The 27,817-nt window shown below is 41.1% G+C and overlaps 3 protein-coding genes across 5 annotated transcripts; all 3 read right to left on the bottom strand.

Moving 5' to 3' along the window:
• Positions 1-131: 131 nt before the first annotated feature.
• slf2 (SMC5-SMC6 complex localization factor 2) lies at positions 132-15,526 on the bottom strand. Of its 3 annotated transcripts, none has more exons than XM_061789048.1 (20): positions 15,350-15,526; positions 13,417-13,457; positions 12,392-12,813; positions 12,239-12,278; positions 9,810-11,029; positions 8,804-8,877; positions 8,625-8,732; positions 7,821-7,988; positions 6,799-6,904; positions 6,646-6,733; positions 5,027-5,168; positions 4,661-4,748; positions 4,402-4,578; positions 3,895-3,989; positions 3,709-3,796; positions 3,510-3,623; positions 2,530-2,607; positions 2,368-2,454; positions 2,162-2,230; positions 132-1,316 (listed from the first exon to the last, which is right to left on the bottom strand). In XM_061789048.1, the coding sequence occupies exons 1-20, from the start codon at positions 15,382-15,384 to the stop codon at positions 1,170-1,172; spliced, it is 3,387 nt and encodes a 1,128-aa protein (XP_061645032.1). In that variant the 5' UTR covers positions 15,385-15,526; the 3' UTR covers positions 132-1,169. The 3 variants fall into 3 exon arrangements, with proteins under 3 accessions (XP_061645032.1, XP_061645031.1, XP_061645033.1); XM_061789047.1 differs by having other exon boundaries at positions 8,804-8,880; positions 15,350-15,525; XM_061789049.1 differs by having other exon boundaries at positions 8,804-8,880; positions 12,392-12,761; positions 15,350-15,465.
• A 794-nt stretch (positions 15,527-16,320) lies between these two features.
• Positions 16,321-20,041, bottom strand: LOC133485425 (phosphoglycerate mutase 1-like). Its single transcript, XM_061789050.1, has 4 exons — positions 19,890-20,041; positions 18,660-18,934; positions 18,041-18,221; positions 16,321-17,479 (listed from the first exon to the last, which is right to left on the bottom strand). Exons 1-4 carry the CDS (start codon positions 20,026-20,028, stop codon positions 17,310-17,312), a joined length of 765 nt encoding a protein of 254 aa, XP_061645034.1. The 5' UTR covers positions 20,029-20,041; the 3' UTR covers positions 16,321-17,309.
• Positions 20,042-20,920: 879 nt separating this feature from the next.
• Positions 20,921-27,538, bottom strand: marveld1 (MARVEL domain containing 1). The gene is made up of 2 exons (XM_061789051.1): positions 26,689-27,538; positions 20,921-21,055 (listed from the first exon to the last, which is right to left on the bottom strand). Exon 1 carries the CDS (start codon positions 27,186-27,188, stop codon positions 26,691-26,693), a length of 498 nt encoding a protein of 165 aa, XP_061645035.1. The 5' UTR covers positions 27,189-27,538; the 3' UTR covers positions 20,921-21,055; positions 26,689-26,690.
• Positions 27,539-27,817: the final 279 nt, after the last annotated feature.

Here is a 27,817-nt window from a genome sequence, read left to right as displayed (position 1 = left end):
CATGAATTGAGTTGTAACGTTGGAAATGATACAGCTTCACTGTTAAAGACAATTTTTACGACTAGAATGATATAGCACAATTGCTCGTCATTTTACGTTTTAGAAAGGAATAAAAAAAAACAAAAAACAAATTGAACAAAGAAGTATCGTTTATTTTCTGTACTTGCCAACAAATATTCTTATAAAAACAAAAGAGCATTTTGATCATTACAAATAGATAATTAACCCCAAAGTACATTTTGAGTAAAACTGTACAGTCAACAGTAACATTCTTACACAAAAAAAGTCACAGCTCATTTTGAAATGAATTATTTTTCTTATTGAAGAAAATTCTATACAGTGGAGCCCCGCTATTCTCTGGGGAAAGGGACCAGGCTTGACTGCGAATAGAGAAAATATGCATGTAATTGCCAGCTATTAGAATTGCATTTTTTATTTTTTTAAACTGTTGATAAGCACTCAAATATCTGGAATAAACTGGGGTAAAACACCAGTAAGGATCTTTTCGATTGGTTCCCCTCCCCAAATGGAAACAAAAATAATTATTGAAATAAAAATTGAAAAAATATCCGCAGAGGTGAATCTGCGGGTGACAAACTGTGGAAGTCCCCTGTATATTAACAGTAGGGAAAAGCTGACAACCTTATTTCCCCCTTCAGGAAATCATTTTTCTCTTCTTGATATGTTTATTTTTCTTTCAGGAGCAAACATTTTTGACAAACACATTTCCTATAATGTACACAAATGTAAAAAAATAAATAAAAAAATTAAATGGTCATTTTAACTTCCTGAGTTAACCCAATGGAACATGACCGCTTCTAAAATTAGTTGCTAAAACATGAGGCATGCCTGAACATTCCAGTGAGAGTCAGTCGAACAACACTGCAATCCACAATAACACACATTAAATACCTGAAAGGAATTATAATACTCTCATATTCGATGCCATTTAGACTGCTCAGGGGTACCTAATATTATGGGCATTAAGCGTGAAATCCAGACAATTCAAGTCCGGATTCAGGCTTAACAGTGCAAATCAAGTAGTAACATTAAGGCTAATGACCCATAAACTAAATGTTAAAATGGCATAAAAACGTACAAATCCAAGCCCTCAGATTGGCGACTGATTTGCGCCATCTCCCGCTTCCTCCCCGGCGGAGGTCAAGTCATCACGCCAACCCCTCGCCTCCACCTCCTTCAACTTCTTCTTCGGCATTCTCCCTTCCTGTGCGGCCCCCACGGCAACCGTCTGACTCCTGTTGGCTGTGCAGCAACGTTCCCACGGACGAGGGCTTCCAGTAGTCACAAAGCTGAGACTGCGGGAGAGATGACGGGAATTGTGTTTTTGATCATCTAAATGCTCTAAATTAGCAATTTATTTTCCTCAGAATTTGGGAACAAATTCATTGAAGCAACAACAACAACAACAACAAAAACTGAGCGCAACGAAGAAGGTAACTGATTGTGCAATCAATGTGACTTGGGATTCAGGGTTAGTTAAAGAGATTATAGTTCTAGCACACTCACCTGTTAGTAATTCTTATTTACAAAGCATAATACTGAACATTTTGGACTTTTCTGTTGTTTAACTACATAACTTTCTTGGAGTTGTCTGGTTTTTCCATGAAATGACCTAAAAGGTCTCTTTGAAAGACCTTTTCGATGAAAGTTAGATTGTTTTTCCTTCCAAATTAGCCTCTTAATTGTTTATTATATATTAAATAAAAATGCTTTGCTTTAACTTGGAACCAGACATTTTAAAAACCCATTATACTCAATTCACAAAAAAATTTGATCTTTTTACATTTGTATGACAATTAATGTTAAAGTTAAAACATTTACTATCCCCAAGAGACTTACCGCAAGAGTATTTTATCAATCTTGAAAGGCATGGTTATACTTGTTAGACAATTAATAATATTAAAATGTTACTTAAGACACTGCCTGTACAGTTCCTAATGGGTTGACAGTAGTGAAAGTTTGGCTTAAATATACAAAATGTATGGTTTTTAAGGGTCGACCACCGCCACAGGACGGATTGTGGTCGACCTTGGTACCATTGTCTTCAGTTGTTGGATCAAGTTCCATGATATAACTTCATCTTTTATTTACTGTATATGAAGTAGTGCAAAAGTCGTGGAAGAGTGTGCGACAGGTGTACATTGAGAGGCTGAATGCGGTGGAGGGTCATCTGCCAGTTGGTATAGATCCTGGCCAGCAGATCCTTCACCTGGTAGATGGAGGTGCAGACATATTAGCACGACATGCTTAAGTGTCAACATGTGCAATATCATGTCAATGATTTTTGGGAAAAAATACAAATAAACGGACACAAGAAGCATTTAACATGATGATCACAAAACACACCTTGCTCCTGTAAAGCCACTTTTCGCTTTCTCTGATGTGACCGATGACGTGAGTTCTCAGATCCGAGCACAGATTCAGCAGATGCTCCTGAGGAGAAACAAAACAATGGCAGCGTTTCGGCTTTTACGCAACACAGTAACTCAAATGTAGCGATGCTCATACCTTCTGATGGGTCGGGAACAACGTGAACTCAGAGGATGTGTTTGTCAAGGTCAGCAGGCTGTAGCAGAGGTAGTAGGACTGGGAAACAAACATTTTAAAAAGGGAGTATATTAAGGAAATTGGACTTTTAATGGCTTGTTTACAAATACAGTGGTACTTTGACCTTGACTTATGAGTTTATTTCGTTCGGTGACCAAGCTTGTAAATCAATTTACAAGTATATAAAAGTTCCCCACTGAAATGAATTGAAATGCTAGTTAATCTGGTCCAGGTGCCCCCCCCCCCCCTGCTCCTCCAAAAACAATTGTCTTAATATCATGTTTTTATTAAATAATAGCACTGCATTGTAAAACATAACAACATATAATAAGCAAATGTAAAGAAATTGTGTAATTAAGCCAAAAGACTAACACGCACACTGGAGTATATTCATGTTGATGTGTAGCCCTGTTTAAACAAAAGTAGTGCTTTGCCACCAACTTGCGGCATCTATAGGCAATTATAGTTGTTTTTTTTAAAGCGGGGGGTGTTCAATTACTGGTGGATTTATTTGCAGCAGGGCTCGGTCCTATCTACACTGCAAATTGTTAAATGAACCAGTGGTGGTTTCGCGCACACGACATTCATCTGCAGTCTGGAGGTGAACATCGCCATCTCTGGAGGGAGTTTCAGAGTCTCCGGAAGTTTCCAATAACACCACGAAACCTCGTTAAATTTGTTTCTTTCACTTTTTTTTTTTTCCTCCCCAAAACTGCCACTTAAGTGAGCAACACATAAGCTTCTTTGCAACACCCTAGACCCCCCCATGTCATGGTAACAAAACTGTACTTATTGTTTTGTGTATTGACCCAAAAATGTCAGAACTTTTATTAAGTGACCTGCAAACAATTTTAAATCGTTAAAAAAAAAGGATGCATGTCTTCTTTAAAAAAAAGACTAATGATGATTCATCCCCTCGTAATAAAAGCCTGCACTCTCACCTGCTGATCTAATGCCACATCATCCTGTGTGGAATTTCTGTTTGATGTGTTCAAAATGAAACGGCGGAGGGATGCGGGTTGCATAGTGGGCACGTACGGCCTGAGTGCAGCGAGCTAAGCATTGGACAGAAAGACGGATTACTAACGACATTGAACACAACACAAAATTCCATTGAAATTAAATAAGACAAATAACAACCTTAAATTCTCTTCCGGTTGGCCTGTATCTACACGTTCCGTCTAAGAGTTTTGAGATCATCGAAAGACTAAGATGCTGTCGAAGGCATCTATATGAAAAAAAAAAAAAAATCATAATAAAAAAAGTTAAATGGACTGCATTATTTCAGAACCAAGCTTCAATGAATGAACAAAAATGCTTTCTTACTTCCCGAGAGTGTTGTTAGGCAGCAGTTGAACCAGATGGCACATGTTGTGGTGGTCGTCTGTCAGGTCGGTGAGGGCCTGGCAGATTCTGGGGAGCTACATGACATTAAGACAAAGTTTAAGCATATTCACAAATGATAACGTGCACTCTGTGATGACAGATCTTCCAGAGATTACGCTGTTTTTTTATTTGCAAGAGCGTATTTGAGCAATGACAGTCTCAAATACGATGACTACAGAGCGTACTTTGCATTCTGTCTTATTACTAGTATTCTGCAGAATGGTTTGGCAACCGCACCAAAGACCCTTGCAACAAAAAAATGATGGCTCGTACCCTGAAAAACTCATAAATCGGGTCACTCGTATCTTAAAAAAATTGACGGCGGGCTGCAAATGGCCCCTCGGCCACAGTTTGGACCCACACTAGGTTAGAATAACGTAATGCCTGAAACTAGCGTGTATGACGACTTTTCATCCTTTGTCAAGCTGATGCAAGTGTAAAACTGACCATTGTATCCCAGTCCCTGATGTTTTCCACTATGTTACACAGCAGTATGTTAATCTCCACACCGGGCAAGGGGATGAAGTGAGCGTCCAGAGCCACTCGAGCCATCACGGTCAACAGCAAGAGCAGCTCATAGTCGCTGTACACTGCTGGACACATCCTCATGCAGTATGTCAGGTACTGTGGAAAAAGGAGAAAATGGGCCATGTGCTGAATATTCTTGAGGATTGTGTGTGAAGTGATTTCTGCCTTCTGTTATCACCTTAAATATGTTGTTACAGTTGTGTTCCGGGAATGTGCTCCATTCCTTATTGAAGGAGGGACATTCACTTTGAAGAATGACATTCTTTCTGCAAAAAACAAAACAACTGTCACAAAAGTTAGTACACCCCCACATTTTGGTCAATATTTTATTACATCTTTTGTGGCAACAGAGGCATGACTCTTTTCTACAATGTAAAGTAGCTGGAATACAGTTTGAATAACACTCCTATCAAAATAACAACAACACAGCCAATTATGCCTAACCCGCTGGCAACAAAGATGAGTACACCCCTAAATGAAAGTGTCTGTACATTCAAGAGTGAGATTAAAAGAAAAAGTATTTGTGAGAGAGCGCCCAACTTACAGCAAATCTCCCTCGGTGAACGCAGGCTGCAGGTGTTCAAACGGGAACAGCGTCACAAACGTGACGCCCATGTTCATGAGCACCAAAGTTAAGTCAGCCAAAGCAGGCATCCACACGTTAAACACTTGGCTTCTTTTTTTCACTGAGGAATGCAGCAAGAACATCAACTGAGGACATGACAAAGCTTATGGTGATAGTGGGTATGGTTGCAATGGGGTGGAAAATTCATTCATCCATCTTCCGTTCCGCTCATGCCCACTAGGGTCACGGGCTTGCTGTGTCCGGTAAATTTCTGGAAAGTTTCCAGTAAATTTCCATTGGAAGTTAAACAGAGGAACTTTGGAAAGGTATCATATTGAAACAGGAATATATTAGACTTTACGCCGATCTGTCTCAGTCGATAATTAGCATTTTATGCTGATCGGCTTTCATGGCATAAGTCCCCAATCCGATCAATGACGTCATCGATCGGCTCCGCACAAGACATTTAACTCCGCGTCTTCGTCGCGTTTTCATCCAAAAGCTTGTTGGTGTGGGACTATATTGTGGGGTCACAGACAAACAACATGTTATTTGCAGTCTGTGCACAACTGAAGTACGTCGTGGGGAACGTCAGCTAAATGCTTCAACACAACAAATTTGATCGCGCACCTGAAGAATGTACACGAGTAGCATGCCGCGTTCAAGTAACGCAGCATGGGGGGGTACAAAAAAAACAAAAAATAAAGTCAAACGCACTCGAACTCTGGACAACACCCGTCCATGTAGCTGGGACAGTGAGAAAGTATGCCATTAACAGTCTTTATTAAAGTAATTTAATTGCAATAAAGTTAATTACATTAAGTTAACACCCATTATTTCTGTCATGTAATGTTGATTTGACCTAAACTTATGTCAGTGGCCAATCCTAGAATGCCCCCTAGATGTCATTGGTGTTTTAACTTTTGTCTAAAATGCAAGAGAATAATTTGAGCTGGGACGGGCTCCAGCACGCACGCAACCCTTGTGAGGATGAGCTGTACAGAAAATGGATGGATGGATACAGTACACAAGTATATACATGTAAATAGACAAATTGCTCCATCTTGTGATTGGATCGGTGATTTTTTTTATTTTTTAAACTTGCTGATTGGTGATTGGCCCCAAAAATCCTGATTGTGTAAAGCCTAATATATATATATATATATATATATATATATATATGTATATATATATATATATATATATATATATATATATATATATATGTATATATATATATGTATGTATAAATATATATATATATATATATATATATATGTATGTATGTGTATATATATATGTATGTGTATATATATATATATATATATATATATATATATATATATATATATGTATATATATATATATATATATATATACACATATATATATATGTATGTGTATATATATATATATATATATATATATATATATATATATATATGTATGTATATATATATATATATATATATATATATATCTCCATCCATTTTCTACCGCTTATATGTATATATCCAATTAATTCCAATGGAAAGTTTACAGCTTTGAAAATCCCAGAATTCTGCAACCCCAATAGTGGGGAAAGGAAAAGTACAGACCAATATTATAGGCAGCCGATTTTGCGATGTCACAGAGAGCCTGCAGTATCTTTTCAGACAAAATCCTCTCAGAATTCACCGACATCATCTGACAAAGAGAAAAATATGGCTTAGTGCTTCCCTGAATCCCTGGCAATGGGCAAGAGGGCCTACCTTGAATAGGAAATCTGTAACTTGGGTCGGGCAGGGCATGTGACAACTGTAAGCTTCCTGGAACAAGCCGATATTCACGTGATGTCTCAGCTGAGCCGGGCTGGACCTAGCAAAAGACATAATAGAGGACCGTGCAGTAAATAATAATGCAGCATGTCAAATAGATGCGACCAACCAAAATGCAACCAAAAATGGGTCGGATCGTTAGCCTTACTAGGTCCGGCAATTCCGATCGCCACTAGTTTGAAAAGATTCATATCAGCGGTACCGCGGGACTGGCGGTGGGGAACGAGGGCAGCGGTGCTAAGTGAAACTCCATCTGCATCACCAAAATGTTATTTCTAATAATGCACTAACAACAGTGCTGACAACAAATGTATTCATCACAGAAGTTGTTTGATACAACACAGATGATACTTGCATCGCGTTACGACACTGTCGTCAGTGTATTATGGCCCTACGGATGCTACAAATGTGTGGAAACATTTTCCCTCAAGTCTATCCTCAAAAACAATGAAAGCAAAAATAAACTACCTACAAACAGTGATGCAGAGAAATGTCAACTTTTTTAGAGCCTGCCTGTGATGTGCCGTCTTACAACACACTATGCAATAGATTTGAACACAAGACCGCTCAGTTGGTTGAAGAGAAACATGCGCAGGACTCCCACTAATTACAACTACTACAACTAGCACAATGGTGTGTTTCATTTCGAATCATGCCATTTTATTTGTTTCTATGCACGTCGGTCAAAATATGTCTAAGTGAAACCGGTCAGTGGTGCAAAAAAAGTTGAGCACCTCTGCACTGTACTGAGAAAATATCAATGACGTCATTGATTAATTGATTTTCAACTCGACTTCATCGTCGACTACAACAAATCTATTTGGTTGCTGCCACCATTTAGCGCTCGCAACAAAACATTTTTTGCTTTCAACTCAAAACAAAAAAAAAGAGCCAAGTGGCGGGTCCAGTGAGGTCACTGGTGTATTTACATAGGCCACACAAAAAAGGCAGCTCACCATAGAAGTGTTTTCTGCAGGGTGGTCTGCGGTTTGACCGCACACCGTCTGAGCTGCAGAGAATCCTGACTGAAGATATGGCCAAACTTGTCAAGGTGGAACACTACTTCTCCCGGAGGCACCTCCCTGACAGCGCTGGACTCCAACGAGTAGCGCTGCAGGAACTCCCTGGAGGAAAAAAATTGCAACAACAAATACAAAATGAGATGGTCATGTTCCAGTACGGTAAAGAGTTTCAGTAACCTCTATTACATAGTATTTACATAGAGTCAGATGTGACCGATTGAGTACTTGTCAGGCAACGACACTGCTTTCAACACAAAAGGTTGGGTGCCAAAATTCACACCCACGTCTCGCCATCAAGGGAATACTGCACAGACGTTTGACACCTGACACATGCTGAAAGCTGATGGAATATTGGGGATCTGACTTGGGTCACCCTCATTCTGTATATGTAATAGAGACGGAAGAGGCAGCGAAGGTCCTGGACTAAACTACAACAACAGCCACTGTTCCCACAAAACAGAGAGAATATATGCATGAGAGTAATGTTGTATCCATGTTGCTGCTCTGTGTGTATTTATGTAGCAGTTGTTTGTAACACCGATGCAAAATACGTTAGCCCGTCTATGGCGCGCCACATTATATATTAGCATTAAGCTAGTGGACTTAAGTCTGGTTATCTTCATGAGAGTTGCGGATGAGCTGGAACCCATCCCAGCTGACTGACCCGGACAACGCAGAATAATGGCTTGAACAGGCTGCGTAAAAGGGTCTAGTGTGTGTGTGTCCGGTATGTCGTACTGTTGTTCACTGGATGCCTTGTCGCGGTTCTCCTCCTCATGGTACTCTGCTACTTTCAACAGCTCCTCATCGCACGAGGTACGAAGCTGTGCCTCATTTTCTCTCGCCCTGTAGAGACACAAATCGTGCTGAAAAATGTTACGGTAACTAAAAATACGCTCCTAAACGTTGTTGTTTACCTTTTCTGGGTGTCTCTCTCTTTAAGCATCTGGTCCAGGCTGTTTTTGTAGCACCCTCTTCTTGTGATGGTTGGCTGCTGCAGAAAACGCACACGTTGTTATTGCACCTCGATTTTCAAGTACCAAAACATAAATAAAATAAATAAAAGATCAAGGAATTTTCTCTGCCTCAGGGATCCGCTTATTTAACTCATTCACCGCCAGTAGCTGCCCGTTGATTACAGAAATTACTTAATTGTTAATCTCAGCGGAGCAGATGGACTAGCACAACGTGCTTACATAATTAACGCAAGGAGGCGGAAGTGAAGTGCACTTATTTGATTCAAGGAGCGCGAAAATGGCAACGACGCCGTTAAACACAACAAAGATGGCTACGATGTCAAAAAGACAAAATGCCCTAACTGTAGGAGCATTTCAGACCAAGGAGAAAAGAGAACAACGGTGATGCGATAGGTTTCACAACCAAGAGACAGAATGCGGTGCAAGACCAGAGATTAACGTTATGCAAATCGGTGAGTTTAACATAAGAGCGTGAGTCTGAGCTCGACTTAACATGCAAACTTGCTAACAGTTAACAGTTAGCCGCTGACCTGAGCCAACAACAGCCAACTAACCTCTCATTTGCTGACACAAACATCACTCACCAGGCCACGCCTTTTTAAAGACACACACGCACACTAAAAGTCACAGATACTACAACGTAGAATGTGAAGATGGTGACCTCAAGTGGACAAAAAAGTAAAACCTCCCCCTCACATTACTGTATTGGTATTGTTGTTTAATAATGCAAAATATTTCCCCCCCCTGATGAATCTGTTCTGAGGCTCCTGTCCTACTTGCCCACTCAAAATTTTGTCTTCCAACACAAAGGGGAGAGAGAAAAAAAAAAAAAGAAACCTGCTCATAACTCGAAAAACGTGTAAGTTAAGGCACTCCTAAATCAAGATACCACCGTACACATACAATTATTCGTGCTGCTTTTAAAAAAAAATAATAATAATCTTACAACTTTATAGGCATTGCTGGAACATCCAGTTGTGCTCGGCTCCGAGAAGGTAGTCGCCTTGTCCGGTGTAGCTGGACTATTGGGAACGTGGTTCATGATCTCCTGCCAGGACAGCAGCTGCTCCTCCTCGCTGCTGTTGGAGGTCTGGCTTGAGTCCACTTCGAGGGCAATATCCAGGCCCAAGTCCAGGTCCTCATCCATAGAATCGGCTTTATGCGTGGGGTGTGTGTGCCCCTCCCTTCTCTTGATCAGAGGGGAATTGGAGGGTCGCTCGGTCAGAACAGCTTTGTTTTCTTCGTCACGTTTAAGGCTCTCATCCGTCGAGTGACTGCGTAAAGTAGGGACAGGACAATCTTTGGATTTAGGCCTACTGCCTATGGAGCAAAGGGATATGGTATTTTCCATTTTTAGTCTTAAGAACGACACATTAGGCAAGGAAACATGGCAGTCTTTTAATAATGTGTGAACTTTTGCATATTGTGAGTCTTCACGCTTACTACAAGTGTTCTCAGAACTTTGGATGGTAGTGAAACTGCATCCTGGCGGTCTTTTGTCTGTCTCCCTATCTGGTTTGGTTTTGTCGGTCTTGTCCACAGGGCTGAGGACGATATATGGGCTGAACGATTTGTCATAGTCGTTGGGAATGCCAATGGTCCTTCTCCGGTGGTGCATTTTGTTCCGTTTGGCCAGCGGAATGCTCAGAGAACAATTGGGTGCTTCGTGAGGAACGCTGCGAGACTTGCGTATCGGAGTCCTAACTGAGGACTCTGAGGAACTGTGTTGGGGATCCCGAGGACAATGGCTGAAGTGAGAAGAATTGCTGTTTTTCAGGTGAGCGACAGCATTTGCTTTTTCATTTTTGTTGCATCCCTCACTTGTTTTCTTGAAAACTTCTCCGTTGCGATTGGCAGGGGATCTCAACTGGATAATTTCACCATCACTGGAATGTATCTGGAGTTGCTTTGCCCCTAAAAAAGGTTGTCTGGTTACAGCTGGTTTGGACGGCGTGTAGGACGATTGGGCGGGCTTGGATGTGGACGATGGATCAAAGCCCGGAGACCGTTCATTTGAAACATTAGGCTGTGCCACGGGTGACTTGCTAAGAGGGCTTTTCTGCGGCCGATTTGGAGGCTCTACTCGGAGACAAAGCTTTTTGACGCTGCCATCTCTGTCCTTGGATTCCCTGTGCCGCTTCTGAGAGGAGTGGTCCAAGCTCACAGCTGGAGACAAACATAGTTTATAGTTTCTTCTACTATAGCGGTGGGACAAACTGTCATATCTCTTGATACAATAGCTAAACAAAAGGGTGGGGACACTTTGGTGATGTTCAAAAAAAAAAAATAATAATAATAATAATTATATATATATATATATATATATATATATATATGAAAAACCAATTTATGACATTATTAATACAAATAAAAACAAAGTGAATAAATACATTTTAATTAACAGCTCAATGAATTCAAAAAATATTAAAGCACAGTCGTGTTGATCATGTAAATGCTCAGTGGGCTGGATTAATTATTAATTAATAACTAATTAGCTAATGAAAAATAAAACATCTTTATGTGCATATATATTGTTTTGATTTTACTAGTATATATTGTAAATATTAAAATAAAGCAATTACTTAAAGAGACAGGACAAAAATAATTACTAAAATGGATAAATACATTTAATTAATGGCTAAAATAAGTCATTAAATATGATAGGACTGCTGGGGCCAATCATGTAAATGCTCGGTCGGCTGGATTAAAGAGTCGAATCACTTCCATTAAACCTGGCTCAGGTAAAACAGGCTCTTGTTTGTATCTTGGGAAGAAGCTAATTTTTGCATGGGATGTTACAAAAAATGTCACATGCGCATTTTTTTGAAAATCAAAACACTTGTAAGCCATTTACTTTTTAAAAGGTAATTGTTTTTAGGGGAGTTTGAAATGATAAACTCTGTTGGCATCATTGTTTGTGGCATATTTACAGTTTAAACTATTAATACAGTAGGGACCAAGCCCTGTCGCAAATTCTTTAGTAACTGACAACCACCCGATTGGTTCGTTATTGCCGATTGTGCCTGCAAAGCACTAGTTTCCATTAGACAATGCTAAGGCCTGACTAAATGAAGCTTCCCTCACTTCCCTCACTTCAACTAGTTCCCTCACTTCAACTAGTTCCTTGGTCCCCAAGCCAATATTTTTACATTAGACACGGGTTTGAACTAAGCCCAAAAACATAGAAAAGGTTAGTTTTTCAGCAAATACCAGAGGATATGTTCCCCCCAAAAATCTGCAAATCCCCAACTGCGAATATTTGGTGGTTCACTGTTAAGGCAATTGCAAACATTTATAGGGACGCGTCAATTGCTCACATTTTTTCGTTATTTGAAGCAAGGAACTATATCCGATAACTGTAATCTGAAGTATTACCTGGAATGGCTTTTTCAATTGGAGGTGTTTGCAAACATTCCTAAAAGAGCAAAGAAAGCATGTTTTTTGTGAGAGTCAAAGTCCCGCAACATCTTTGTAACAATGTGTTTTTTCTCACCAGAAGTTCATCTATCAGTTCATATGATATGATACCTTTGTTGACGCTAGTCTTTGTAGACTGGCGTGTCTTCCTGAGTCAGATGCCGCCACGGATTTATGCTGTCTCCCGATGTGAGCTGATAGCGAGCGGGCGCTGAAATGCTTCCTGGGGTGAGGGGATTCGACTTGGGAAACACTCGGTCGGCAGACTTTCGACCCATCGTGCTTGTTGGCAACTGTAGTAACAGTGACTGGAGGTTGGGGCCGCTGCACAGGTTGCGGTCGCAACCCCGACAGGGACTTGCGGTGCTCCTGATGATGCGACTCCGATGAGCGAACCGACGTCGGACGATAGGAAGGCTGGTACGGCGAAGACGAGATGTAGCGCTGGCACGAGTCTGGGCTGGGGAACGGCAACATTCTCCTAGGCGGGGCAACGAGGCAATTAGCGATCTGAGAGGGTTTCATTGGAGTCTCTGGAAGAACAAAAACCATGTGAAATGGTGTAGTGGGCTCTGTTAAAGTCTGAGGTCATTGAAAAAAAACAGAAGATACTGGGGACAAGGGCATTCATGATTATATATATATATATATATATATACACACACACACACGCGTGTATATGCGTACAAGCGCGTGTATATATGTACACACGCGCGCACGTATATATACGTATGCGCACACACACACATATATATATACATACATATATACCAATGTGTACACACACACACACACATACATATATATACATACATGTGTACACACACATATACATATATACATACATATATATACTTATATATACACACATATATATACACATACATATATATACACATATACATATATATACATATATACACATATACATATATATACACACACACATACATACATATATATATATACACATACATACATACATACACACATATATATGCACACATGGTATGCAATATCTCATTGATAATGATGTCAGAATCCTAATCCTGAAGGTACATTTAGAAGTTATAAAGAAAATATTTTCTTTTTTTAGATAACAAAAAAACAGCACTACGTGTATTTCTTTGACCCACCATTAATCCACGGGGAATAGTGTTCTGTAATCTTGGGTGTTCTGCAACAGACAGAAAAAAAGTTGATGTTGCCAAAAAGTAAAACAGATTACAAAACAAAATAGTATACAGGGTTGTTAGTTTAGATACCCAAATGTATGTCAGAAACTTAAAATGACGCAGGAGTAAAGTCATAATTAGGCCTGGTATTGAATATTTTTAGAATGGAGTATTCTACCTATTAACGTTCGTAACCGCTAGATGTCGTATGTCAGAACCTGTACTTAACCGCAGTTTGTCATTCGGTGATTTTTTTTTTTTTTTTTGGAACCTATCCTCTGTTATTCGCTAAAAAAACGCAATTTTTTGTAATAAAAAAGTAATAAAAAGTATTACCGTACTTTGGTGCCATATTGGTGCTGGGGCTGTTGCTGTTCGGTTTATTTCATTGATTATGCTTTTTTTTTGTCTGCATTTTTTGATGTCGTGTTTTGTTGGCTGTCTTTTAATGCACCTCGTGGACCTCCAAAAGTGAAAAGTATGTACCTGCTTCTCTCCCGATGCAGCTACTAACCCCGTGTAGTCTCCTATTGTTAGTGCGAAGTGCTAGTACGCATATTTGTTTTCCCATGTGTGATGTCACGTCAGTTCGTACTGGAGTGTTATTTAGGCTTGTATGCAAGCTAATACTATTAATGAGCCTTTTGTGAAAGTGGTTTATTTGTGTTGAATAACTTAACTCCTGAATACAGTTGTTTATGTAACATGAATCCATGATTGTGTACATGCTAGGTGTATGGTGTTAATGCTTTATGATCTTTGCCACCATTTTATGGCATCTATATGCAATTAAAGACTCATTTCAGTAGCAATGTGACAAGAGTTCCCCAAAATGACAGATTGTCAAAATGCTTAAAAAGCCTTTGTGGGAATTATCTTTTATAATATTGCCGATAGAAGTTCTGGCCTAAAAACACCTTCAAATTTGAGTTAAAACAGTATAACTTGATTTATTAAATCAACATATCTTTTCAATCCATTTGTTTCGTCTGCTACTCGGCGAAGCCCTTCTCCGATTGGTTGACAAGTTCCAGTTAAAGATATCCACCAATAAGATACTACGGGCCAAAATTCCGTTTCATTTTTGGGACAATGAACGGAACTTTTGAACTTTTTCGTGTAGAAAATAAACTTTCCCAACACTGACCCGGTATTATTATTTCACATCGCAACATATATCGCTGGTTTAAAAAATATATATATATTGCAATGTAATTATTTTCCAATACGGCACAGCCCTAGTTTTCATACACATTTTTAAATGTTTGGGAATATTGGCTAATGTAACTGCAAAGTAGACGACACAAGCTTATCGTAGCTACATCGGGAAGGAAGCAAAAACAAACTTTCACTTAAAGTTTTAACTGTGAGTGCCAACAAAACATGACATCTCAAATGCACACGGAAAAAAATCCCACTAAGGAATTAAACCTAACGACAACAGCATTATTTCAGCAAGATGGCAACAAACTAACACTTTCATTGCTTTGGCATGTGCAACTAAGCAGCGAATGGGTAAATTAAGCAACGAAAAACGGAGGACAGGAGGTTTAAGAAAAAACATGAATATGCAAATTCGCTAATTTGTGCAATTACTCCCAACTGTGATATATCCAACACAAGCGCTCAAAATAAAGCACAAGAGTGTGTACGTAAGCTACCAGTACTAGCATCACAATTGTTGTGAAATTCAGGCTTTGTTGTCATAGTCAAGGAGGCCATTAAACGCTCTTTTGTTTAATCATATTCGCTAAGAGAAACACAAAACTATGTAACGAACGTAGCTTGATATCATTTAGCATGATCCGACGAACACGGAAGTGCTCTTTTAAGCTAGCTAACGTGTAAACGTGATCGTAAGCGACGATTTTCCAAATTCCGTACGTTGACTCACCGACTATCTCCTTTATTTTCAGCTCCAATCTTCATTTTGAGGGTGAAGTAGTCCTCGGTTATCGTCACGTGTCAAAGGCTGCAGACGCGGAGGTCCTGTAGCCAACACCATCGCCCGCCCGAAGTCGCCTAACGGCTTCTTTGCCGGCATTGCATTATGGGCCTTGTAGTCTTCTTCCGGGTTTTCGTCTTCCTCTTCGGCCTTGTGTTCAATCCGGCATTGCATTATGGGCCTTGTAGTCTTCTTCCGGGTTTTCGTCTTCCTCTTCGGCCTTGTGTTCAATCTTTGTTGCTGACGTAAAGACGGCAGACGAGAGGCCTGGCCATACAATTCCGCTCCCTGCACGTTAATACTGCGTACTGCAATTTTATAATCATATGATACTGTCCATTTTATTGTTTTTTTTCCACATCAGATTTTTATATCTGCTTGTTTGACGATGAACGCTTGTGTATTTCTATATTCCCACGTACAACGAGAGAGAGGCCGCCTACCACATTTTTGAGAATTACTCCTATAGCGCTTATCCTCACTAGGGTCACAGGTGACATGGAGACAATCTCAGCTGACTTCATGTTGGATCTATCTTGCCCAACACCTATAGGAATAGACACAAAGGAATGAAGACACTTGTTTCTTTTTGCTCATGAAGAGGACGTGTGAGAGATTGTTCAGTTACATTCTCCTATCACACTCTGAACAATCTCTTCCGTTGCTCCTGTATTTATTTTCTTAGGGAGGTATCTAAGTTACAAAACATGTCATACTAAGGGGAGGGAGTCAAGGTGAAGATATGAGATGAACACCTGGCTATGTGTCCTTGAGATGAACCATTTTTGCGGTTCATCTCCTCTCTGCAGGTCAAGGTGTATTCCTCCTGCAGTCGCATGCAGGATGAGTCATCTTCCACGTTTTCACAGTCAGAAAGCAATTATCAAAATCGTTCATAATACTAATGCAAGCTAAGCAAATAAATGAAAACTTTGTACAATTTATTTAACACTTCAGAAACACATGGTATTGTTATCGATACAATTAATACAGTAGACGTGGCATGATTTTTTTATGTTCTGCTATAATGGATTTGGCTACTTGGACAGTGTCAATAGCAGCGCAGGACTCATATTCACCATGGGGCAACATTCCAGATGCAACAATAACAACACAATTAACAACATTACACATTAAAAGCAGTTGAGAGTGTTCAACTTTTTAAAGCCATTTAAAGTTATTCCTTTAAGTCATGAACAAAGGCATACAACTTGTCAACTCTTTCCATTTATATTATTTTAATTGACAAAACAGCTCTTGAAAAAAAATATATAACCAAAAGTACTGGAGCCTGTTTGGTATTTTGACCACAAGTTCTGAAAATAAATGCTTTCAATGACAATACTTGTAATTTGAATTTGGGAGTGATGTTGTCAGTAGTTTATACTGGAGAATACAACAAATTTGTTCATTTTACTCAAATATATATGCATTATAAATAGCCCAATCTGAGAAACGGATCATTTCGCATTGGTCTCTGAATATGCTGGACAGAAAAGTCCATTCTCAATGTCGACTTCAGCTTCTGAATTATATTCTACATTTTGCATACTAATGGGTCCATCATGATGTCAACGTCAGAATCAAAATCCATTCAAACATCATTTATGGATTACAATTTAAAACGCACACAATTGTATGAGGCTTCAAACTTCTAATTAATTCATCATTAATTAAATAATCAAGTGCACAGATGAACACAAGTCCAATAATACTTTTAAGTTTTTTTTATATTAATGAGCCTCTTATTTATTGTCTTAACAACCTTGTATTGACTTAATTCCCCAGCACAGGCAAGTTACAGTGTTCCAACTAAGCACACAATGATTAGTGACATTAGATAGATTTATTATTTGTGATTCAAGTGATTTATTTATTTTTTATTTTTTTTATTATTATTATTTTTTTTTTACTTCTTAGCCTTGCCCTGAGCGGCCACGGCCTCCATGGCTTTGCGCACGGTCTCCTCGTCTCCCAGGAACTGCATCGGCTTCACGGGCTTCAGGTTCTTGTCCAGCTCGTACAGAATGGGGATGCCGGTGGGCAGGTTGAGCTCCATGATGGCTGCGTCCGACATTCCTGCACGGAAAGCAGCGCAAAAAATAAAAACAAAAATAAAATCAATCGATTGATATTGTGGTGTCCTTTTAGGGAAGGGTGAAAAACGTTTTTTCTTTGTATTCTTTTTACAAACAGTAAACATACAACATACAAAAAGTCCACACATACACTCGCCTATAACAGTGTACAACTCGAAAAAGATGACATCTTTTCGAGATGGGAAGTACAAATAAACAACTGAGATGCCGTGGTTGCACAAGTGTGCACACCCTCTTATAAATGGTTTGGAATTAGCCAATCACATTCAAACTCATGTTAAATAGGAGCGGGCACACACCTGGCACCATCCCAAGTACCAACCCCTAATAAAGCTCAGCTGTACCCTACTCTGCAGGCTCGACCAATCAACCCACGCTTCATCCAACTGTGACACAAGCAGTGTATTTTTGTTTACCTTTTGTTTTGTTTCAAGTTGTTTTGTGTGTATATGTGTGCCCGTGACACAAAGCCAAAAAAAATATATATAGATATCGACTTGAAAGTTGGGCCTCTTGTAAGTCAAGGTACATGTTTACCCACCCTCCAGATGCTTCACGATGCCCCTCAAGCTGTTTCCATGCGCGGCGATGAGCACTCGCTTCCCCTGTTTGATCTGCGGAGCGATCTCCTCGTTCCAAAAGGGCAGCGCTCGTGCGATGGTGTCCTTGAGGCTCTCGCAGGTGGGAAGCTGCTCCTTGGTCAGGTCTGCGTAGCGCCGATCCTGCACCGGGAACAAATAAAAATGTCAAATAAGTCACGAATACATGACATTTCTGTTCTAATCTAATCCAGTAGAAATGGCCAAAGGATGCTTTTCTACTTGGTATTGCTTGAATGCCATCCCATCACATTTGAACTAGTGGGGATCACTAGGCATCCAGTCTGACTTTGACGCTGAACTTTAACCCATTCTTTGCAGTCATATATTAACTCCTCACACGCGCTATTAGGTAATGCCATCCAAACTCCTGCGGCTAAAGAGTAACAGGGTCACGTTACTGCTGATTTCACTTATCTGTCGGTGGGTTTCATACCCTGAAAAAAGTCGAGTTCAAGTTTCCTCTTTTGTTAAGGTTCAGGCAATTGCGTTGCTCAATGTGTACTCTTGCCTCACAAATCAACAGTTGAGCGGTGCATACCGTTTGTATCCTGTCCTCACCTTGCTGATGACGGCGTCGAAGTCGTGCTCGGGGCCCATAGGGGGTGGGGGCACGTCAAAGGAGCGCCTCCAGATCTTCACCTGGGCCTCGCCGTGCTTGGCGGCCGTCTCGGCTTTGTTGAGGCCCGTCAGGCCGCCGTAATGGCGCTCGTTGAGGCGCCAAGTGCGGCGCACGGGCAACCACATTTGGTCGATGGCGTCCAGGACCAACCACAGCGTTCGGATGGCCCTCTTCAGCACCGAGGTGTAGCAGATGTCGAACTCGAAGTTTGCGTCTGCCGGGTTTAAGAACAGGAGACGTTGCTTCATATTTTGCAATCAATTCATATTTTCCCTGTTCTTTATCACTGCTCTAACACAGTATTTCCAAACCTTTCTTGAGCCAAGGCACATATTGTATTTACAATAGAAAAATGTCACAAAAGATATATTCTGTGGTACATATATTATGAGTCGTCGCTCAGTCATTCATTTTTTTTTTTTTACTTTCTGTTGTGAACAAAAAAGTGCAGGAATTTTGCCAAATCTCTTTTTTCTAACCGTGGGTGTGAAGAAAGAGTGCTGAGAAGAAGCGGCTCGGGTCCATTGAATTACAGCATGAAATCATCGAAATATATGAGCGAGCGTGACGACAAAGTACCAAAATATTGTGAACGTACTTTCAGCCAAAGTGCATAAACTGCTTAAATCTTTCAATTCTATTTTCTTACGCCATTACTGTATGTTTTTATACAGTACAGTATTGTAGAGTGCTATTTCAATTTATTTCAATGGGGAATATTGAAGTTAATCGAGTTAAGAGCTTGGCCACTGAACAAATTCAACTCGTCAGTCAAGGTACCACTGTAAACACAAATATTATGTTAAATATTATCTATGTTTTAGCTCTATGTTATAACAATTCCAATGTGTGTGTTTTTTTTTTATAGTTATATGGTGGGCCGGCACTATTCTATCAATTTAATTCAATCTGTGGCAAAGTAAGCATGTCTCCACCTGTTGAGTGCAGCATGTTTTTTTTTTTTTTTTTTTTTTAACAATACCATGGAGGCGTGTCGTAACCACAATGAAGTCAAAGCCTGTTTATGCATGTTGAAGGGTCCCTATACTGAGAGAGTTATATAATTAAGCATGATGAAACTGGATGCATTCACCTCTGCACATCACAAGTGGCACGTTTGATAGAATTACGGAATAATTTGTTAAACAACAATAAGACTCGTCGCTCACTTTTCAGGGCCTGTCCACCTCTCCTCGCCTCCTTCTCCCCCGTCTCGCTCAAATCAGCATCGAACCAGCCGCAGAACCGATTCTCCTGGTTCCAGTTGCTCTCACCGTGGCGAATGAGCACCAGCTTGTAGGCGGTCATTATCGAACAAAGAGGATGAATGTGTGGATAAAAAAAAACAACAACAACGAGGACGAGAGAATATATGTCTTGACGGACGTTCTGGCGACGAGCAGACGAGTGCGGTCCACTTCAACCCGGTGAAAAGACTTTTATCAAGTCGATTCGTCGTCAGCTCGCTTCCGGGTTCCTTTATCCAATGATATTCCAGTAAAAGATGACTCTTCCGCGTTTTTCACCAATGACGGAGGTGGGCGTATCCTGACCTTCATACTGTACGTTGGGTGATATTACTTTATTTACTATGCAATAATAAAATATACAATATAATAGTAAAATAAATCATACCCAATATTGCGTCACTTGATTAAAAAAACAACAACAATTAATCAGGTAAGCTAAATAATAAAATATAAATGGCGTATTATTAAAACGGTAATTACAGTATAATATCAACAAGCTGGAAATAAAGTTAACCGTGGGGGAAAAAAAGACTGCAGTTCAAGTGAATGTTTAACGTTGTATTTCCTAAAGAAAACTTGCGCCACGGGAATGTTGCCCCCACCCTCCCAATGCTGTGTAACGTATCTAAATTGCGACCCCTATTGAGTAAATTCTGATGTGCTCTCTCTCTCTCTCTCCACTTGCGTTGAGGCAAAGAAAATGGCAAGAGTGGAACTATAATTCTTCAAGTGAATTCACTTAAATTCATCCATCCCATGCCAACTACAGTTTTCTCAAAGTTACCTCACCTGTTTGTGACCCCCCCCCCCCCCCCCCCGCAGAACCACATAAACAACTATTAGGTAGAAAACTCACCTATTCTTGCATTCCGTCAAGTCATAAGATGGTGCCCAAACACCCTGCTTCTTCTTAGGCATGCGCCATGTTAACGAAGTACTAGCTAGCATTGGCCACCAGTTGATAACCGCCCGGCTTGACAGCGAGCAGCAGCGTGCTGGAACATTCCAGTAGAGGTCAGACAGGCAGGCGAGGCTCCTTCTGGGGTCAACGCTTCTCAAGATGATGCAGAAAAAGGCCAGCACAGCTAATTGCAATAGCAACATAAGGTACATTAAGTGCTAAACTAAAGATAGTCATTTGCGAAATATGTATTAAAAACATTAGAGGGCCTTGTTTGCGACCCCGCCATATCGTGTTTTTTTTTTTCATGCACTAAATCAGTGTACTTATATTTTTTTATGCCTTCGCATTTGCAGAAGCTGCTGTCAGCTACGGCTTTCATCCAGACACTCACACGCAGACTCCTCACATGCCACCCCACCAGGCCCCGCCTGGGTTTAGGCGGCGTCTATTATTTTCACTAATCGCCGTCAGGGTTTTGGTGCCAAACCCCTACGAATAAGTAGGGTTCACTGTTGTCACAAGGACACTCACACTGTGTGCTTCACTGCTTCTCAAACCAAATGAATCAGCAGCTGTTCATGATAGGAAGCACCCACTCATTCCTCTCCACACCCAAAGTGAAGGGCAGCACTTTCTCCACCCCGAGTGGCTCTGGCCCCTTTCTTTTTCCTGCTGACACCCACTTTTATTTCCCTCACACCCATTAAAAAAACAAAAAAAAAACAACATAAAAACACAGACAGAGAGCTCACACAGCCCAGCGGCCCTTTAACCACGCTCTCCGACTGCATACTGCAGCGATGCACATTCCACAGCAGAGGCAGAGGAGGAGGAGGGCATAGGGAAAACACAGTGAACAAGTGAATGGAGAGGGAGGGCGAGTCGTGAGAAGAAGAAAAAAAGCACAACGCTGTGCACAAAACTTCCAGGAGGCACCGCAAATGAACACTTCCTGTTTGTGTAAACCATGAAGTGGCCCATAGTGAGGTTTTGTAGTATGTGCTTCAATTTATAGTTCCTGAACATGGTGAGAGCTTTTTTCTTTTTTTTCTTTTTCTGGGTGCTTTTACAGCAGCTCCCCCCACCCCCCCCCTTCCCCAGACGACACTACGACTGAATGGGTGCAGTGTTCATGTGTTGTGTAAGGGCAAGAGGTGGAGAAATGCGGATGCTCTTCCATGGATCCATTTACTGTAGCACTTGTCCTCATGAGGGTCGTAGATACTGTACATGCTCGACTGGTCGTCACCCAACCACTGGGTACATTGTTAAAAATAGGCCTTTGCACTGGTATTATATGTCAAATGTATTCTACGTTAATTATAACCTCATATAATATTTAGTTTTAGTGTTAGGATAAGAAAGCAGACCTAGTTACTCTCTGTCTGATATCGTTGATATTGTGTAATCACTCTGCTGCGAGACAAAGCAAGATGTCTGTGGGGGTGCCAGTTGCATGAGGCAGACGATAACTACTTTTTCACGTGTCTATGTGAGCTCACATAAGGAACCAACCATCAGGTTGTATTTGTCTGCCTCCTTGCATGAACCCCCAAAAATCAAAGTATTCACCAGTAGTGAATCATGGACACGTGAAGAAACATTGCATAATATATGCCTTGGCGCAATAAAGGTTGGGAAATACTGCTTTAGAGTCTTCAATTAACATAACGTGCATGTTTTGGGAATGTTGGAGGAAGCCAGAATAACCGAAGAAATTCCACACACGAGGAGAGTCGAACCCTGAACCTCTAAACTGTAAGACAGACATGCTAACCACTAGTTGACATGATATACTCAAATTGTCGTGGTTCACAGAGCTGAGTTGGGTAATTGAGAACAATACATCCCGTAAAGTATAGCACGAGGATATAAATTGAATTCAAAAGCACATATCGTAGGAAATCTGGCCAGATGTGGACACAAAGGGGAGTCTGGATATGTGGCAAACATGTGACGTGAGGAATCCTCTTCCCCGTCAACGCGCGCCATAACTGGGAGACTCTCGTAATGTTGCTTAACAGGCCACGCCGAATGTGGTCATTTGGCTGCATGTACCGCAGTGCGTGTCTACTCTCAGAGGCGTGGACGTGGACACTTCATTGCTTAAGTCCCAGAAGGCGGAAAAAGAGGGGGTGGGGGTGAGGCGGGGGTTAGCTCTTAGAAGTGCAAGATGTACATCCTGCTCTTGCAGATGGTCAAATGTTAACCCTTGCGCTCCTACCACACAGATGCCGCGCTGGAGAGTGTTGCTTTGGAATACTTTAGGGGGGAGGGGCAGGGTACACCCAGGAATGGTCGCTAGACAATCGCAGGGCATGTTGTATAGACAAACAACCATTAACACGCACTTTCTCCGTGTAAATTGAAAGGGATCACAATCAGTTTATTAAATAAAATGTAATGAAAATAATATACTTGTACATATAAAATTAATTTTAAAATAAATCAACTAAAATTTATAGATTTTATGTAAAATAAATACATTAAATAAATAAATACATTAGAAAATAAAATATGCCTCTGGAAGTAAATAAGAGACCCCCCCCCCCAAAAAAAAAAAAATAAACACTGGACGAACTTTTTCATGTTCTGCAAATAAATGCTCTAAATGACAATATTTGTCTTTGGAACTTGGAAAAATTAAATTTAAAATAAATACATTTTAAAAACAATTAAATTAGAAAAAACACACACACACAGCTCTGCAAAAAAAGAAAAAGAAAAAAAAAAAGAGTTTTTTTGGGGGGGGGAATCAGTCGTCAGTAGTTTAAAGAAGGGTATATTAGAATATTACTGCATCTTATGCAGCAGCTGTCATCGTCTTCTTTAAATCTGTATGTATATATTATACTACCCCCCCGTGGCCATATTAATTAAAAAATATTAGCTTTTTTGTTGGCGTTACGCGGGGGGCTGGAACAGATTAATGGCATTTCCATTCATTTCAATGGGGAAATATGATTTGAGATACAAGTGTTTTGCATTGTCACAAAACAAACTAAAGTCAGAAGTCAAGGTATCACCGTATTCAATTTTTTTATGGAGCGGTTCACTTCTCAACACACAAGACAGCTGGCAATGTTAAAATGTTACATCACCCTACAATTAATAAATGTTTTATGATGGTGAGTTTCATCCTGATACAAATTATGTCAATTTACAAGACTTCTTATGGAAGAGAAAAATAGCTTTGGAATTAGTACCACTTGGAAGTCAAACCGCTGTATAAACAAGCGACTTGCATGGGATTGAATGGCTCCCCATGTTTAGCTGCCACACAACTTGTGCGCAGCTGACTGGAAAAGGCAGAGACATTGAATCATCCTCGATTTCCATTGGCCGCACCTCAGCCCACCTCCACAACCCCCAACAGATTCTTCCGGTATGAACAGGCCCCCTTCCCAGATAATCACACACACACTTGCTATCAGTTAGACACATAGAGACACTTCGGAGGTCCTTTCATGTGGCCAAAGCGTATGAATGATCCCTGCCGATAGGCCCAGGCTTTGAATCTCCCGACAGGAAGTTGCTCGTGGGGGCTCGTCATTCCAAAAATCTGTGTTTCATTTGGGGCAACGCCACCAAATTGTCCCTGGCTCACTCTCTAAAATTGACTTTGTGAAAACAAAACAAAAAACCCATAAGAAATCGCCTTGTACACTTACTGCGCTTTATTTTTGCACGTTCTGATTTTTGGCTTGACAATAAGAACACTTTTGTTTGTTAAATACATTTGAGGCAGCAACAATCACATCCATACGTTCAGGCTTTGAGTGTACAGCATTGTGACAGAGGGCACTGAGAAAACAGTTGAAAAAGGCGTACACTGTAACATCCATTCTGTGTTGGTAAAGGGTCAGTATAGAAAACGTGGAAACAAATAATATATATAAAAGATAGTGGATATAAACTCTTATAGCTGTACCAGTCATACTGTATGACCAAAGGTTTTCTACTGCAGTGACATAACGGATAAAAAAATACAGGGGGGCCTCAGTTTACGACACTGTGGTTACAAACGGCACGCGGCGTAATAAATTGGAACATGTCGCGAGAAGGCACACTCAGGTACTCTCCTATTTTTATTCTTTTTTTCAACTGAGCTGAGATTTGAACCTTGAGCCTCAGCACTTTAAGACAGAAGTGCTAACCACTAGTGCACCGCAGTGTTGTCATACAAAATATTGAACATTTTCCGACTTTCCGACTGCAGTGCATTTTAACGATGGCCTACGACGCGACTTCAGGGTATGTCGCCGCCGTGGCAACAGAATGCCGTGAACCGAGGACCCCTGTAGTAGATGCCTGACCCCCAAAAAACAAAACAATACAAAACAAAAAAGAATATAGTACGCACTTGTGGAATCATGCAAACAATCCACGTGTGGATGTATAAGCACCTTAAAAGCCGGGGTGGGGCATCTTTTCTGAGAAACAATATGATGCATTAACTTTGGAAGCATTTCTGGGACAAATGTGGATTTTTTTTTATTACACTTCCTCTTGATTTGTTTTAAGAATAGCATAGTGGACCAGTTTTAAAAGCTCTAGGGCAGTGATTCCCAACCACTTGCTGTGGTTTACAAATAATATAGATTTGTTCATCTCTCTATGCCAGCGACATATAGTGACAGGCAGGACAATTAAATGCTCTTCCACTAGATGGCAGAAGCTTTGTGACGCGAGCTAAAATTGGACACAATTAAGGTAGTGTAATGCCCTCGCATGTGGGAAAGGAGAGCCAGAGTTGCTCAGCCATTTATTGAATAGGACAAACTGATAGGAAAACAAAATGGGAACACTGGCAAGGAATCCAGTTGCTGACGTCACTCACTTGACCACACCCCTCAAAGGTACACATGGATGCAGTGGACGCCCCGCTATTCGCTGAACATTGAATAGTGATAATTGACGGCCATTATAATTGCATTTAAAAATATATATATTTTGAGACACCCAGACATTATCGAATAAGCGGGGATAAACCGCATTTTCGGTGTTGGTTCCCCCCATAAAATGGAAAAAAACTGAACGAAAAAATAAAAGAAGGATAAGGATTGTGAAAAAAATCTGCGAACAGGTGAATCCAATAACTTGCATTTTATGAAACCAGTTTATTTGTTAACATTATCAATTAAATACAAAAATTTGGGGGGTGACTGTAACGGATTAATGGCATTTTAATGGAGAACATTGATATGTTGTGCGAGTAGAATGAGCTCCGAGCTTGGTCACGGAATGACGAAAGTCAAGGTACCGCTATATGTGCTGAATAAATGTTGGAAAACGGAGGCGCTTTATGTTTCCCACCCCTTACGTTAAATCACAGGTGTCCAGCACAAGGCTCAGGGGCCAGATCCGGCCTGCCATATCATTTCATGTGGCCTGTGTAAGAAAATCATGTACATCTACTTCGTGGACCAAAATTTCAAATTGTCTTCACTTTTAATAATGCATTTTAAAATGAGAAAGTTAGGAGTGACACTGGGACCGAATTTCGTCGAAAACCAAATCCTACGAAAAGTTAGGGCATACGAAAACCGAGGTTCCGCTGAACTGTATATGTAATGACATGATGAGACGATTATACATTTTATGCAGTTCCACAGTCATTAGGGTCTCCGAGGGAAGCCATTAACGACAATTTGGCCAGTGACAAAAAAACTGAGTTTGACACCCCTGCTTTAAATAGACATCTGCATGTGATAGATTCAAAGAAATTACAGTGAAGTTAACTCTTCCTCATCTTGCTGTGGTTTATAAAAAATAAAAATAAACATGTAAGAAAAAGAAAGAGTAAGTTGCTACCCTCAGATGAGCGTCTGCTCCCCTCGGCTCTTCCTGCAGGCACCGTAGACCACCGAGAGCAGGAAGGCCAGGCAGCACAGGCAGGCGAACACGGCGGCCGTCAGGTAGACCTTGTACAAGCAGAAGTGCTTGTACTGCTCCAAGTTGCAGTACGAATTGCGATCCGTCTTGTACACCATGACTCCCACGGCGGGCAAGTAGAGCGCGGCGGCGGCCACGTCGTGCGCCAGGTTGGCGCACAGCCAGCGGGGGCCACCGAGCACGGGCACGGCGTCCTGCTTGTCCAGCAGCGCGACGAAGAAGAGGCCCAGGCACAGGAGCCAGAAGAGCACCGCCACGAACAGGACGAAATGGATGGAGCCCTCGTACTTGTTGGCGGCGATGGTGACCCACAGGCCGGCGCCGAAGACGATCTGCAGCAGGCGGGTGACCCCCGGGAAGCTCCGGAGGAACTTGACCATGTGCTGCCTCACCTGCGGCTGCGCTTGCTGGGGTGCCATGTCTCCCTCTTAGCCCTCGTTCTCGTTCCTCCTCCTCCTCCTCCGAGTGCCTTGTTCCTGAGCAGGGCGGGTGCTTTCTGCCAGCTGCTAACAGCTGGCAACTTCTGCCCCACCACCACCACCACCACCCCACTCCCCCCCCCCCCCAAAAAAAAAAATCCGCAAAAATCGGAGGCGATCGAAAAAACGAGGACCGCTCAGAATAAGGGGTATGAGGAAAAGAACGATGTCTGTGGTTCTTTCTACGGGGTATTCAAATGAGAGGGGGGGGTTGGGGAGGGGGGGAACAGCCGTCTTCTTCTCGTGTGTTGCGTCTTTTCCGTTTCCTCTGCTCAATGTAGCGTTTGTGTCGTTGGGGAGGGGCCGGCCCGGGAAGTGAGAGAGGGGGTGGTCCGAGATGGAAAGCGAGCTCCTCCCTTCCTGCGCTGGACTGCTCAATTTCAGACGTTCGCATTGAAATGCACTTGCATACTCCCTAAAAAAACACACACAAATAAAAAACACACACATGCAACCCGGTTTGCTGCACAGCAGGTAAAGTAAAATAGCCTACCAATTCAATTCTTTTACTTTACTCCAAAGATTTTGAATATTAATGTTCATCATCAACGAAAGCGTGTGTCAAACTC

The sequence above is a fragment of the Phyllopteryx taeniolatus genome, chromosome 11 (genome assembly GCF_024500385.1).
Source record: "Phyllopteryx taeniolatus isolate TA_2022b chromosome 11, UOR_Ptae_1.2, whole genome shotgun sequence".
Lineage (NCBI taxonomy): Eukaryota > Metazoa > Chordata > Actinopteri > Syngnathiformes > Syngnathidae > Phyllopteryx > Phyllopteryx taeniolatus.
Note: the sequence above shows the minus strand (reverse complement) of the source record. Positions and strands in the feature narration are given on the sequence as shown.

Bases quoted from the DNA above. Each gene is read 5' to 3' on its own strand.
- slf2 (XM_061789047.1), bottom strand. From the start codon at position 15,384: ATGAAGATTGGAGCTGAAAATAAAGGAGATAGTCG. The intron at 7,989-8,624 runs GTACGACATACC...TTTTTCCTCCAG, and splicing joins AAGGCATCCAGTGAACAACA to GGAGTTCCTGCAGCGCTACT. The intron at 2,231-2,367 runs GTGTGTTTTGTG...TCCATCTACCAG, and splicing joins AGTGGCTTTACAGGAGCAAG to GTGAAGGATCTGCTGGCCAG.
- LOC133485425 (XM_061789050.1), bottom strand. From the start codon at position 20,028: ATGACCGCCTACAAGCTGGTGCTCATTCGCCACGGTGAGAGCAACTGG. The intron at 18,935-19,889 runs GTGAGCGACGAG...TAAACCCGGCAG, and splicing joins AGGTGGACAGGCCCTGAAAA to ACGCAAACTTCGAGTTCGAC. The intron at 17,480-18,040 runs GTGGGTAAACAT...CTTTCCGTGCAG, and splicing joins CATCGTGAAGCATCTGGAGG to GAATGTCGGACGCAGCCATC.
- marveld1 (XM_061789051.1), bottom strand. From the start codon at position 27,188: ATGGCACCCCAGCAAGCGCAGCCGCAGGTGAGGCAGCACATGGTCAAG.